At 41.2% G+C, this 14,261-nt stretch overlaps 1 protein-coding gene across 12 annotated transcripts in view; it reads left to right on the forward strand.

Moving 5' to 3' along the window:
• Positions 1 to 14,261, forward strand: part of ELAVL2 (ELAV like RNA binding protein 2) — a 119,903-nt gene that overhangs the window by 88,926 nt on the left and 16,716 nt on the right. For all 12 annotated transcript variants that reach the window (XM_057398249.1, XM_057398239.1, XM_057398244.1 and 9 more), the window contains one exon: positions 1,867 to 1,970. In XM_057398249.1, coding sequence (XP_057254232.1) covers positions 1,867 to 1,970 — 104 coding nt within the window. The remainder of the gene's footprint in view (positions 1 to 1,866; positions 1,971 to 14,261) is intronic.

The following is a 14,261-nucleotide window of genomic DNA, read 5'->3' on the forward strand; positions in this document are numbered from 1 at the left end:
GGCCTTTGGAATGTCAGATCTGAACACCTTTGAATTTCGGATGGTAGTCCAAATGAAACAAAGCAAATCATTCACAAAACACTGAGAGCAGAAGGGACTTACAGAGATAATCTAGTCAACTCCTCTTCCTCAAGCAGGTTTTCCCTGAGCAGGTTGCCCAGGACCACATCCAGTCAGAATCCAGGAGCAGAGACTTTACAAACTCCATGGGTGGCCTGCCTTAGTGTTCCACCAGCTTACAGTGAAAGCTTTTTTTTTTTAATTTCAAAATTGCAGAATAAACCTATAGAAACCAGTTCAAGCTTGTCCTGAACAAATTACTGGATTTTGTGCAACTTCATAGCCTAGGCTGCTATTATTAATCAGCTTTAAAAACTAGAATGTCTCATGAAGAACCTGCCATGAATGGTGTCCTTTGTAGTAGCTGGTATGTTTTTTGCGTGTAGTGTTCTGAGTGGTTTCAGTGTACAAAACAGACAGTGTGAACAGAGGGTAGTAGAAATGATCTCTGCACATCTTTTTCTGTTCACTCTGGAATTTGTGGGTAGTGTATTTGAAACATCTTAAATGAACTAGTTTTCTTTTTGAGATTTTGATATTTTTTTAAGGTTGTGGTTTAAATAGATTCATTCGTAGGAGATTACTGATGCCAGAGATCAGCATTTCTGTGTTCGGAGGTAAGACTAAAAGCTGTGCACAAAAAGACACTCCTTTATCTTGCTCCTTTTTGGAGACACTGCTGGAAGAGTTTCTGCAGACAGTGGGAGTGATGGAGATAAACAGGTACAGAAATTACTGTACTGTAATCAAACTAATAAGGAAAAAGGCACTTCTAAAATAAGGAACTTAGCTATATCTAGCTAGAGCTGTAAAAGGATACAGAAATGCTTTTGCATATTTCCATATTGTTTGTTATAGAAACACAAAATTGCTGAGGTCAGAGGCACTTCTGAGATCATGTAGACCAAATCTGCTCAGAGTAGGGTGGTCTAGAGCATGTTGCTCAGAACTTCCTCTATGGGTGGATGGTTTCATTAATAGCTTCCAAATATTGACATGTTTTTTGCTTCATCTAGCCAATTCATTTGTGTTCATGTGTCCTCTTTTGAGGAGGAGTTTGGGGGATAGCTTTGGAGGCTGTGGTGGTGGTGTCCTCTTGTGGTTGTACAAAGTTATGAGTGTCAGTAGTGATGGGCTTTTTACTAAACAATTAAAAATGTTTTGTTTGTCTGTTGTCTGAATTACCAATACTAAAAGAACCTGAAAAGGTTTCATCTTCGGCTGATATTTTGCTCATGACCAGCTACTTGTACCAGTTGTTTTGAATATAGGAACACAATGGGTAATTTCTCATTGCTGAGAGGATCTGTTTAGTTTGTGAATAACATCTGCAGAAATTCAGCTTCAAATTTTGCTGAAATTATGTTACTATGGTGTATTTGAAGCGCACTTGGTTTTAAGCACTGGTCCAGAATTTTGCTGTTACACTATGTTCAATTAAAGTTCCAAATTAAGTAGTGGATTTTTTATGCTATCTTACCCTTGAAGCTCCTGAACTGCCTCTTAACAGATCACAATAAACTCCTGAACCTTCTTTGCATAGCAATTTTTAAGTCTTTCATTAAACTGCCTTAGCCATTTCTGTGTTGAACATAGGGTGGTCCATGGTAACAAAGGAAGCTAGTTAAAAAATCACTAACCTTGCTGGAAAAATTCAGTGTTGTGAGCCTTTGACACTCTATCTGGGGCAGATGCTGTCTTTAATATAAACAATATATGGTGAGTGTGTCTGTATGTGTGTTAAACACTGTTATTTGTTTCATAGCATTTGCAGTACTAATGATCATTTTTCTTCTCTTTAATCAGGACAGAGCTTGGGTTATGGTTTTGTGAACTACGTGGAACCAAAGGATGCAGAAAAAGCTATCAATACTCTGAATGGATTGAGACTTCAAACTAAAACCATAAAAGTACGTAGTGTTAACTATGATTTAAGGGAACTGAAATGCTTTGACTTATTGTTGATAAGATACATGATTTGTTTTCCCATTCTAAGTGTGACTTAATCATTCTGCTAATGTCAGTGAAATAGACTGAGATGTTATGTAGCAGATGGTTAGTCCTTTGTAGTCTATTCAGGTTTAGTTAGATTATGATTTGTAGAAAATGTCTTTTAATGCAGTTAACATTTTAGGTGTGAGCTTGGAATTGTTTTAACTGAGGAATTGTGTTGTATTGGTCAGTTACAGAAATGCAATGTTGTATATAGTCTGAAAACTGCACTATGTGCTTTCTGCTTTAATAAGTGTATAACTTACTAATAATTCATTTTCTAGGTTGCTAGTGTCTTTTTTTTTCTCTTACAAATCCTTAAAATGAAATGCTAAGACAAGTCCTTTAGCAATATAAATTATTGGACTTCTAGGGCTCATGTTTGGGACCCCTGTTTTTTTGTTTTGTTTTTTTGTTTGTAGCTGCTGCACTTCTTGCTTACCGAATTCAGTTTCTAGAATTTCTAAAAGCAGACATCTTGAGTTACTTGTTCTCATCTACTGTCCTGATCCATTATCAAAAGAGTGAGGATAATCACTTGAGCAATTGTTTGAGCTCTGAAAGCTTGAGAAAGAGGAGATGAGATGAAATAAAATGTATCAGGTGATGCAGAGTTTTGAACATGTACAGCAGATGTATGTGCCTGAAGGCCATCAGTATTCAACCAAACTATCTTTTGTCATTAGATATCAGGGTTTGCTAGCTGATTGCTTGGATTGTGGCTGCCCTCCAACTAGGATCATGTTTGAGCCATAAGATAAAGCTCACCTCTAAAACGGTTTAAACTTAAAAAGCAGTGTAGAGCCCCTTCAAAATGACTGAGACAAAAATAAGACAGCAGTAGTAGTTATGGTAGAGTGGCCTACCAGTTCGGGATTCATGAGTTTTAATGAAGTGGATTACATTATTTGAAACTCAGATACTGCTGTTGAGCAAATGATGAGTCATGACGGACAATAACAATGAATGAAATACATGGATAAATGCCTTGCTGCAGAAAGCTCCCTCTGTGCTTTTGGCAGACTTCTTGCCCCCAGGCAATCTCTCCCATTTTCTGCTCTGGGGGAAAATTGAGGAAAACCATTTCCTATTCCAGATTCTTTGAATTTGTCTTTTGGGTGGTGGTGAGAAAGGGAATGGGTTTGTGTTGCAGTAGTATTGCAAGTGCATGGTATCTTTGCATTTAGTGTCTTGATTTGGACAAATGAAAAAAGTATCTGTCCAGAGTAGAAATTTGGAAGTTCTAGTAACTATATATAGCCAGGTAAAAATGGATGTTACAGAGAATCAAAATCAAGCCAGGTCTCCCAAACAGAAATGATCTGTAAGCAGGTTTCCAGTGACTTGACTTTGTTGCTGGTATATGAATTCTTAATCCTTGTTCACTTTGCTAAATAATTAATACAGTGACTGCATTTCTGCAACTAAAAATCACTTGTAAAGAAAATTTAAAAAAAAGTCGGGGGTGGGGGAGAAGTGAAAATAGAGTATATATATGTGGGTGGTGATAATGATGCTCTTCCTTTCCTGCCTTCCCAGGACATGAAAATAGAATTGTAGGTTGTGAACACCACCAGAGACCCTTGTAATGAGATTAAAGTTTGTGTAATTTTTCAGGGTTTTGTGCCTGAAATGTCCTTAGCTAAAGAAAATCCAGAATAATTCAGTTGTCACAAGCTAAAATGAGGACCTCTTCAACAAAATAAAGGCTTTGTTTAGTTAAAAAACATATAAAGGGAAATATATATATAAAAAATACATATTTTATATATACATATAATAAAATATATAAAGGGAAATATAGCCCCCATTTTCAAGAAGGGGAAAATGGGTGAACCAGGGAATTACAGACCAGTCAGTCTCACCTCTGTGCCTGGCAAAATCTTGGAGTAGATTCTCCTGGAAGGCATGCTAAGGCGCATGAAAAACAGCAGGGTGTTTGGTGACAGCCAGCATGGCTTAACTAAGGGGAAATCCTGCCTGACCAATTTGGTGGCCTTCTATAATGGGGCTACAGAACTGATGGACAGGGGTAGAGCAGTTGATGTCATAATGCTAGACTTGTGTAAAGTGTTCAACACTGTCCCACATGACATCCTTGTCTCTAAATTGGAGAGACATCAATTTGATGGATGGACCACTCGGTGGATAAAGAACTGGCTGGATGGCCGCACACAAAGAGTTGTGGTCAATGGCTCAATGTCTGTCTGGAGACCAGTAACGTGTGGTGTCCCTCAGGGATCGGTGTTGGGACCAGTCTTATTCACCGTCTTTGTCAGTGACATGGACAGTGGGATTGAGTGCACCCTCAGCAAGTTTGCCGATGACACCAAGCTGTGTGGTTTAGTTTATACGCTGGAGGGAAGCAGTGCCATCCAGAGGGACCTTGACACGCTTGTGGGGTGGGCTGATGCCAACCTCATGAAGGTTAACCATGCAAGTGCAAGGTCCTACACCTGGGTCGGAGCAATCCCAGGCACAACTACAGGTTGGGCAGGGAAGAGATTCAGAGCAGCCCTGTGGAGAAGGACTTGGGGGTGTTGGTTGATGAGAAAATGAACATGAGCTGGCAGTGTGCGCTTGCAGCCCAGAAAGCCAACTGTATCCTGGGCTGCATCAAAAGGAGCGTGGCCAGCAGGTCGAAGGAGGTGATCCTGCCCCTCTACTTTGCTCTTGTGAGCCCTCACCTGGAGTATTGTGTGCAGTTCTGGTGTCCTCAACATAAAAAGGACATGGAACTGTTGGAACAAGTCCAGTGAAGGGCCAGGAGGATGATCAGGGGACTGGAGCACCTCCCATATGAAGATAGGCTGAGGAAGTTGGGTCTGTTCAACCTGGAGAAGAGAAGGCTGCGTGGAGACCTCATAGCAGCCTTCCAGTATCTGAAGGGGGCCTATAGGGATGCTAGGGAGGGACTCTTCATTAGGGATTGTAGTGACAGGACTAGGGGTAACAGGTTCGAACTGAAACAGGGGAAGTTTAGTTTGGATATAAGGAGGAAATTCTTTCCTGTTAGTGTGGTGAGGCACTGGAATAGGTTGCCCAAGGGAGGTTGTGAGTGCTCCATCCCTAGCGGTGTTCAAGAACAGATTGGTCGAAGCCTTGGGTGAGATAGTTTAGTGTGAGGTGTCCCTGCCCATGGCAGGGGGGTTGGAACTAGATGATCTTAAGGTCCTTTCCAACCCTAACTATTCTATGATCTGTAAGTATTGCTGGTTCATGTTACAGGTAAATCTCGGTGTCTAGCTACCTACATTCACCACAGTTAACTCCAGCAGAAGCTTTCAGTGTTAGTGTACGTGATTTGAGGGGCAGAGCTGCTTTACTCTTTTCTCTTTTACTCTTCCTTTCTGGGGACAAGTTGGGTTTCAGGTTGAGTTTTCATAACTTTTTAAAGAGGCTGATTTTACTTCCACACTGCAGAAGGGGCAGAGACTAGGTGGATTCCTAATGTTTTGAGGCTGAGGCATTCATTGTACATTGTGCAGTTGCTTCTGCTGTTAAAAGGAGGAAGATGTCTGTGTGGCAGTGACTTGAAAGGCAACTAGCCAAGAGTGTGTCATCCATTACCTGAATCAACAGAAATCCTGAGCCTACTGTGAGGCACTTATAATTTGCATATTTCTCAGGTGAGCTAAGGGCAATACTGAGTAGAGTTTAGAGTTAAAGATGGTGGCTGAGGCCTTCACAGGCTCTGGGGGAAACATCTGGGTGAAAGAAGTCACTAGATCTCAGTACCAGGACCTTTGCAGAAACTACTTACCGTTTATGCACCACAGTATTCCTACTTCTTTGGAGATGATACTTTAATTAAAGTTTGATAGACTCTGAATCTAATCCATAGATCTACTTCCAACTTTAAAAAATAGGTGTCATTGAGATTTTTATATATCCCTTCATATGAAAAGTGGTGGAATACTTGCAATGTTAGTGGGTATTTTGATTTCAAAAGATGTTTGTTCTCGCTGTACATTTTGGAGACTCCTGTAGAAATGCTTGTTTCCCATTAGTGTATAACACTGGAAAGAACTTTGTTGGTTAGGTGGTGGACCCTTATATTGTGGGTGACTTGAGAGCATTCCCACATGGAAGGAGTTGTCCTCGTCCTGTTGTGTGTGACAGTCTATACTGGGGTCACACCATACCTCTGATCTCTTGTTTCTGTACTAGCTTGTTAGTCATTGAATATATATTCTTCCTGTGAAAAGCAGTATACCTACACATAGAATAAGGTGCCCTCTGAGCACAGTTTATGGGGTTTTTTTGTAATGTAAACAGCCGTATTTATGTTGCAAGCAGCCTGTGAAGTTTGGGCTTAATTATTCAACCTAAATGTGAAAACAAGTTGTACCTTAGAGAAGGTAAATGTTTGTCTTCTCTTTTCGAAGAAGCTTTTGCTGAGAAGCACTTTGGCTCTCTTGTATTTAAAAGCCAGTGAAAATTTCTGTCTAGAGTGATTAGTTTGCTTAGCCGCTTGCTTGCCCATGACTTTTCAAGTTGTCCTTGAAAGATCAGCTCTTACCAAATAGAAAAATCTGATAGAAGCAAACAGCATATAAGAGCCACTTACTTGCACATAGTGACAAGAAAATTCAGTGCATTGTTTTTGTTGGCCTGGCTTCTGCTTGGAAGAGCAGAAATCCTCAGTGGCTGCCCTACCCTTGCTCTAGGGAAAACTTACAGTAAGTTCACCTGTATCTTTTTAAGATTATCTGAATAGGAGAATTTTCACTGTGACTACTACAGTCGCGGAGCACTTTGCTGCAAAATTTAATATCACTAAAAGGTGAAAGAGTGGTTTTGGATTACCTTCAGAATGAGGGACTGAGAATTACATGAGCCATATGCAACTCATTCACCAATTTTTCCCCTTGGCAAAGTAAAAAGTAAGACTAAGATAACTTCTTACTATAGCATTACCTATTGCATTTTTAAGTATCAGTTTGATTTGTCTAAGTAGAGCAATGGATTCCACAGACTTTTAGTCTACAGGTCATCTTCTGGGCACCTATTTAAAGAACATATACCAGCAGTTAGCTGTATAACAACTGTATGCCAGAGGGTATAAGAGGAAAAAATAATCCACTTACTGTGGTGAATAGAATGATAGTACAAAACAGAGAAAAATACGCAATAATACTGTGAAACAGGTATTTTATGATTATGAACTGACATCTTTTGCATTCTGAACTTATGATCTCTGCCAAATATTTCACATTGCCATAGATAGGGGCAAAATATTCACAGTGCCTTAATCAGTTTTGAAAATATGACTCAAATTCATTGGTTAACTGGAAGACTGTATTCTATTTTATATAATTAAGGCACATCATGTTAGTGTTTGTATTAACATCTTATATAATTAAAGTAAAACTGCTTTGGGTAATTAGCCAAATTCCCTCATATTCTGCAGTGTGCAGAAGACATCTCAAACCTTTGATTTCATGTGCTTCAGAAGATGTGAGTGAATGCAAGAAAGGTCACTCAGAAGTACAACCAGCAACACACAGATTCCACAAAATTCAGAAACAACATATTGTGGGTACCCCAAAACTCTGTTTTCATACCAACTCCTACTTAGTGGCCATATTCGAACTTCAGAGATAAGTTTTGAGTCCTGTACATGAGTTAATTTCCAGAAACTTGCCTACAAAGCTCTCATTTTGGCTTCACTTGAAACTCATGAATTCTGTAATTCAGAATGAGTAAAGCAAATGTGTGCACAGACTATGTAATTTGCTGATTGCTCTTCCCATTTCCTTTTTTCTCTCCTTTTAGCTAACTCTGACCCAGCCTGTTTGTCCTCCCTTTTGTCTTTTCAGAATTGTACTTACAAGCCACACTAAAAATCAACAATACCATCGCCATCTTCTTCCTTGTGTCATTTTAATTTCAGTTCTTAGGTAGAAGTCCCTTTTTCAACACACATGCTTTACTTAAGATGTAATTAGAAGCTTGAGGCATCTTTTCCCACTTAATTCTGAAACATCTGGTGTTGGCCACTACTAGGCTTCTGTATGTCAGTGTTTGCAAAATTAAAACAAGACTAAGGTAAACCTTGAGAAAGCAAAATGCCAAAAATGAATTCCAGAATCCATGACAGATCTGTGTCCACTTAGCAGAGGCATCCTCATCTCCTTATGAACCCTTGCCTCTATTACAATAAGAAATTAAAGGCAACAAGTAATAATAGTAGTGCATAGATGACAGAGCAGCCTGCTATTGGAAGCACTTTTTGCCTCCTTTTCATTCTGTCACATTAATTTGTGCAAGCAGTAACAGGAAGTAGGAGGAAAAGTGTAAAAACAGCATCCACAACATCTTATGCAAATGCTTCTAGTTACATTAGGCATAAAAAGAGGGAATTTACAAACTTGGGGTGTATTTTGGAGTTGGATCTGTTTTACTGTGAAGTATATTCCAAAGAAAATAGTTTACCCCACCAGATAGGGTATCATGGAGATCTGAGGTCAATTCATACCATTGTATTTTCACCATTAATTCTTAAGTCAGTTAGTGAGTTCTACCTAAGAAGTCCTCAAAGACAGAAAAAGGCAGGTGACTAGTCCAGGATGCAGAGCCCAGGCTGAACCGAAGACAGCTATGGCTGCCCACTGCTGTCTACCTCACACCTGCCAGAGCTGTGAAAAGCTGGCACAGTTGCTCTCACTATCCCAGATGTGTTGAGGAGGATTCCTCTTTCCCAGGTCCACGGCTGCCTGTCTCGACTGCCAGCAGCATGCCATCTCCTTCTCCCCATCCTCCCCAGCAGCCTTGCCTAATCTGCTAAGACAACTTGAGGTAGGTCTCCAGTTTTCTTAAAAGGAACTGAATCATAAATGTGTAAAAGGACAAAAGAAATTTTGTAAGTTGCTAGGTTTTGGTTTACATTTCGTTGTAGGGTGAGCCTTGCTAAAAGTTACACACAGATATTGTTTGCCGGACTTGGTTCTATTCATCCTAATCATATAGCAAAAAGGAACCCAACCCTGGAAGTGCTCAAAGCCAGGTTGGATGAGGCTTTGAGCAGCCTGGTCTAGTGAAAGGTGCCTCTGCCCGTGGCAGGGGATTGGAACTAGATGGTCTTTAAAGTCCATTCCAGCTCAAACCATTCAATGATTCAGTGTGGTGTAAGAGACTTCTATATGAAGAAGGTGCAGTAAGATTCTTTGTCTAAGTGGACAAATGGCCTGTCCTTGAACTGGCATAGAGCTGTGTAAGAGCTGTATGTGTATATATATGTAAATACGTGTTGGGGGAAAAAAAATATTTTGTGCAGGCTAGACACCTTGGAGTTTTTTTTTATAAGAGGCATTGTTTATGTAGCTGTTACCTAGCCTAGTCATTCTTAAAAATCAGAGTTATTAAGATTTCCTTCTCTTTTAAGTTTGGTGGACTATTAGGGTGTTTACATGGGTAATTAGCACCTGTCAGGGGACTAGAGATTTAAGAAATATTTTATCTGAAGTATTAAATCTGTAGGTTTTCTTCCCACTCCTTTAGAGCTCTGCATATATTTAAAAAAAGTAAAAGGCTTATGTAACATTCTGCCAGCTTCCTATTGGAATGAAGTTTGACAAGATCCTTGGCTTGTAAGCAGATGTCCGACTTTGCCATCATCACCTAGTTAAAAAGGTCCTGCTTTAGAAAGCTGTGTACTGAGAAGAGCTAGTTATTGCTTCTGCATAGAACAGTGAATACTGAACTATCAGCTTTATATATGCTGAAATTACAGTACAGCAAGGTAAAACTTGGAAGTGAGGAATGTGCCACAACTTTATTAGTGTCCTTTGAGGTAGAGTGTCCTTAAAACTGAGCATTATGTAATGTAGTTTCACTTGCTGCCTTGAACCATTGCTTAGATTTAGAGTAAGATTAATTTTAAAGGACTTAACCTCTAACTTGGCTGTTCAGGATCTCCACCTCTATGAACCTGTGATAGTACTCTTGAAAATGCTGTGTACACTCAATAGAAAACAACAAAATGCTGATAAAATGAACATGCTTGTTTTGATTTCTGAGTTGGTGCAGCAGGTAGTATATTGGGATTGTTCCTGTCTTCACTGCTGATACTTGCAGAGGAAAATTTTGGTAGTGTCACTTCTTTTGCTAATTTTTTCATTGACTAATGTCTGTGGGGAGCAATCAAATATGTGAGTTGTGTAAAAGTCTGTTGAAATACCAAAGGCAAGTGAGCTGTGAAGGTGAGAGAAACCCTCCTTACCTTTTCATTTTTTTTTCTTTTTTCTCCAGCGCTAAAGAACATTGATCTAGTGAGTAGCGAAAGGGATCCCATGTGGAGGTTTCATTGAATATAGTGAGGTTTACTGATGCTATCAGTCAGCAAGGATTGAGAAAGGAGGGCATGGTGCCAGACCATTTAGTGGTCTTGACAGGGTAGTTAAACACCTCAGGACTGTATTCTTAAGGTAAAATTAAAGTGCTGTAGCAGATCTGAAGCAGAGGAACAATTTGTCTTGGAACACAGGTACAGATGGTGGGTTTTTTGTTTTGTTTTGTTTTTTTTGTTGTTGTTGTTTCCCCCCACCTCCCCCACAGACTTCTCAGGAGTTACCTAAATGATAATTATACACTCTTATAGCTATGTTACAGTTAAAGCTTTGATAGCATTTCCATTATAAACCCCCTCCTCACCATACACGACTCTTCACTCGCAAGTAAAATTTGTTCTTCACTGTAATCCGTATCCCCTAAGACTTTTAATGTTACTTCACCAGCTTAAGCTGGCTGCTTGTTTTTCATGTTGCTGACTAATATTGAGAAAAGGATTAAGTTCTGAATATGTATTGCTGTCACTTCCTGTAAACCATATTATGGCCATATGGTTGCTCATCAGTGCCTAACTGCTCTGAGGAAAATAACTTGTGTGTCAGGCTGACAGCAACTACTACAGCTTTAGTAGTGGCTGCCCCATCCCTGACAGTGTTCAAGGCCAGGTTGGATGAGGCTTTGAGCAACCTGGTCTAGTGGAAGATGTCCCTTGCCTGTGGTAAATGAGGGTTGGAACTGGGTGATCGTGAAGGTTCCTTCCAACCCAAACCATTCTGTGATTTTATAACTACGCAGCTTGTTTTCTGTTTGGACCCCAAGTGCTGTGTTGTAGCTAATTAGAGTTTCTTGCAGAAGTCTGTCCCTGATTTCCATGGGGCAGAGGATTCTTAGACTGATGCAGCTCACCCTAAGACTGCCAAGCAAGTTTGCAGCCAAAAACCTCTGGTGCAGTCAGGTCCTTCCTAGAGCCTGTGTTAGGGGAGTTCTGACACAGAAATGGAGGTAATAGAAGTGGCGAACAGCACTGAATGGAGCTGAAGGATGACTGCAAGTGTTGCTTAAAAGCCAAGCCCTATGCAAGTGGGAAAAGCCAACAAAAAACTCCTTGTTCCTACTGAAATCATTTATGCCTCTTTTGGTCCTCTGACCTCCCTATGCTATTTAAGTAGGATATTGCTTTCTGTATGTCCAGAAGGCTTTAAATGCCAGGCATGGAAATATGTCTGGGTTTGTTTTTTTTTTGTTGGTTCTGTTTTTTTGTTTTTTGGGCTTTTTTAAAATTAAAATACTTGTTTTGTGCAAAGAATGTTTTTTGGTTTTTGTTTGTTTTTATTGTAAAACACGGCTGCATTTATTTTTTAAATTATGGAAGTCTTTTGGACAAATTGACTTCTATTAAGCTAGTGGCTTACAATTGCTTTTGACATACTAAATACTGACTCTGGGTGTCTTTCATCCATGCAGTAATAGTTTTTCCTGAAAGGTTTTAAGGTATTCCAGTGAAGCAATAACTGTAAGTGGCAATGAATGTTTTGTGCATTTCTATAAGGTCTGTCTGTGGAATGAATAATGCAAGAGAGACAGAAGGATGTGTTTGCCAGTGTCTGTCAGCAGCAGCAGCTCCCTAGACACAGTATACGAAAGTTGAAGTATACGTGTTTCCTTCAGAATCAGGGAAAACTTGTGAGCAGATTCACGTCAACCCCAAAAGCAGGAGAATTGGGGTCTGCTGTTCTGAGATTTTGTTCTTATTATCCCGAGCTGGGTATTATTCTGTTTACTCTTGACCTCTGAAGTATGAAATTATATGGGTTTTTATTGTAAGTGTCTGAAGCTTGTGATGCTCTTGTTCACTGGCTGGGCATGAGTGGGGACGGAGTGTTCATCAGAATCGGGAACAGACAAGAGGAAGGACTTTGAGACAATCTGAAAGTGAAAAGTAGGAAACTAAAAATGCTTGTGAATGATCTCTGGTTTCTTATATTTTATTGTACTTTAATTCTTATTTTTTAAAAGACAGTTACAGTTATGACTGCAGATTTTATTCTTCTTTCAAAGGCAAAACACAAAAAAAAAACCCAGAAGCAAAACACAGAAAAGGAGCACACTCAAGAGCTAGGAACTGAAGTTGCTATCTGAGGTGAAACGCAGTTACCATTGGAGATGAGCTTACCAACAGATCTGGTGAATTCTGTGTTTCAGTTACTCTCCTCATCCACTCTGTTCTTACAGTAGAGTACCTGTGTTCAGAATTACCTAAAGATTACAGAATTAATTTAAATTCTAATGCAGTTTAGGGCCCATTTACTAGAAACAATGCAGCTTAGAGCCCATCCGTCCTAGTCATCATACATGTCTTTTCTGATCTTGATGTCTGCAGCAGACAGGCCCTTTTGTCTTCATCAGTGATTATATCGGGAACACAGAAGGAAAGCCAGTTCACACTTTGGAAGGTCAATCTCTGTGGACACTTTCCTGTGATCAGGTTTCAAAAGCTGTCTGAGACTGCTGAGGTGAGTAGCTCGAGAGAGGACACCTTCAACACTGGAGTGGGGGGGGAGATCAGTGTCCAGGAGCCTCAACTCAGAGCGACGAGAGCCACTAAGGGAGCCCCAAGTCCTCGACAGGACCTGCCCAGGAGCCAGGAGCTCAGCTGACACGAGCAGCTGACTCACACAGGACGGAGCCAGGAGGAGCGGCACCAACCCTGACTGGGTAAAAACCTGCCCCAGGGAGCACGCGAATGGAGCAGGTTGAGGCAGTTTGCGTGGTCAGGTGAGCGGGATGGTGAGCACTCGCCTCATGACCAGGGCCCGGTCTGGGAGCTCTGCTCTGGCTGCCCGGGGGTGGCCAGCGTAGGCACCCAGAGAGCTGATGAGAGGGGAGGCTGCAGTGCAGAGCTTGGGGTGTAGAGAGTGCCTGCACTGGTCTGGTGAGGGGAGGGTGCATGATGGGCAGGGCTGCCCTCGGTGCTCCCTGGTGGAGGTCCTCCTGCAGCAGGGGCTGAGCTGCAGGATGCTATTAATAGACTACTAGATGTCAGGGTAGCTGAGAGGAAGCAGGAATGCTTGCTCCTGGCCCAAACTCTGCAGGGGCCTCAAGCTTCTTCTCTGGCTCATGAAGGAAAGGAGGCCACTAACCCAGGAAGTTGGGAATTAGTGACAAAAAAAAACACAACAAAAAAAAAGAGGAAAAGGACATTTAAAAGCAAGGGGCTTCCTCCTAGATCTGTTGTCCCTATCCAGAACCGCTTTGCTGGCCTGCAGCGGGCTAATGAGGAAACGCACTCACATCAGAAACAGCTGGCTGATGGCCTGGTAAAGAAGATCTCTACTGGCGCTGCCAGGAAAAAGCAGCGGGTCTTAGTAGTAGGGGACTCTACTTTGAAAGGGACAGAAGCGCTTGTCTGCCGGACAGACCCAGTCTCGAGGGAGGTGTGTTGCCTACCAGGGGCACGGATCAGGGATGTTGCAGAGAGGCTGCCTGCTCTAGTAAGTCCCACTGACTATTACCCACTTCTGGTGATACATGTGGGTGCTAGGGATATAGACAGCAGTAGCCTGGGGAACATAAAGAAGGACTACAGAGCTCTGTGAGAGGTAGTTAGGGGCTCTGGAGCTCAGGCTGTCTTTTCATCAATTCCTCAAGATACAGGGGAGGACCTAAAAAAAACTAGGAGGATTGGCCAGGTTAATAAATGGTTAAAAGGGTGGTGTCATAGTCAGAGGTTTGGGTGTCTTGAACCCAAAGTTTGTAGGCCAGGTCTAGTGAGGGCTGGTGGAGCTGGTCTGATAACGAAGGGAAAGAGCAGTTTTGGTAGGAGGCTTGCCAGACTGGTCAAGGAGGCTTTAAACTAGATGTGTTAAAGGGGGTGTCATTCCATCCCAACACACCCAGTCAGTTGCCAGCACCTATAA

This window comes from Pezoporus wallicus, unplaced genomic scaffold, assembly GCF_028554395.1.
Source record: "Pezoporus wallicus isolate ANWC-B61680 ecotype Strahan unplaced genomic scaffold, APGP_CSIRO_Pwel_v1 contig_8215, whole genome shotgun sequence".
In the NCBI taxonomy this organism is placed as follows: Eukaryota; Metazoa; Chordata; class Aves; order Psittaciformes; family Psittacidae; genus Pezoporus; species Pezoporus wallicus.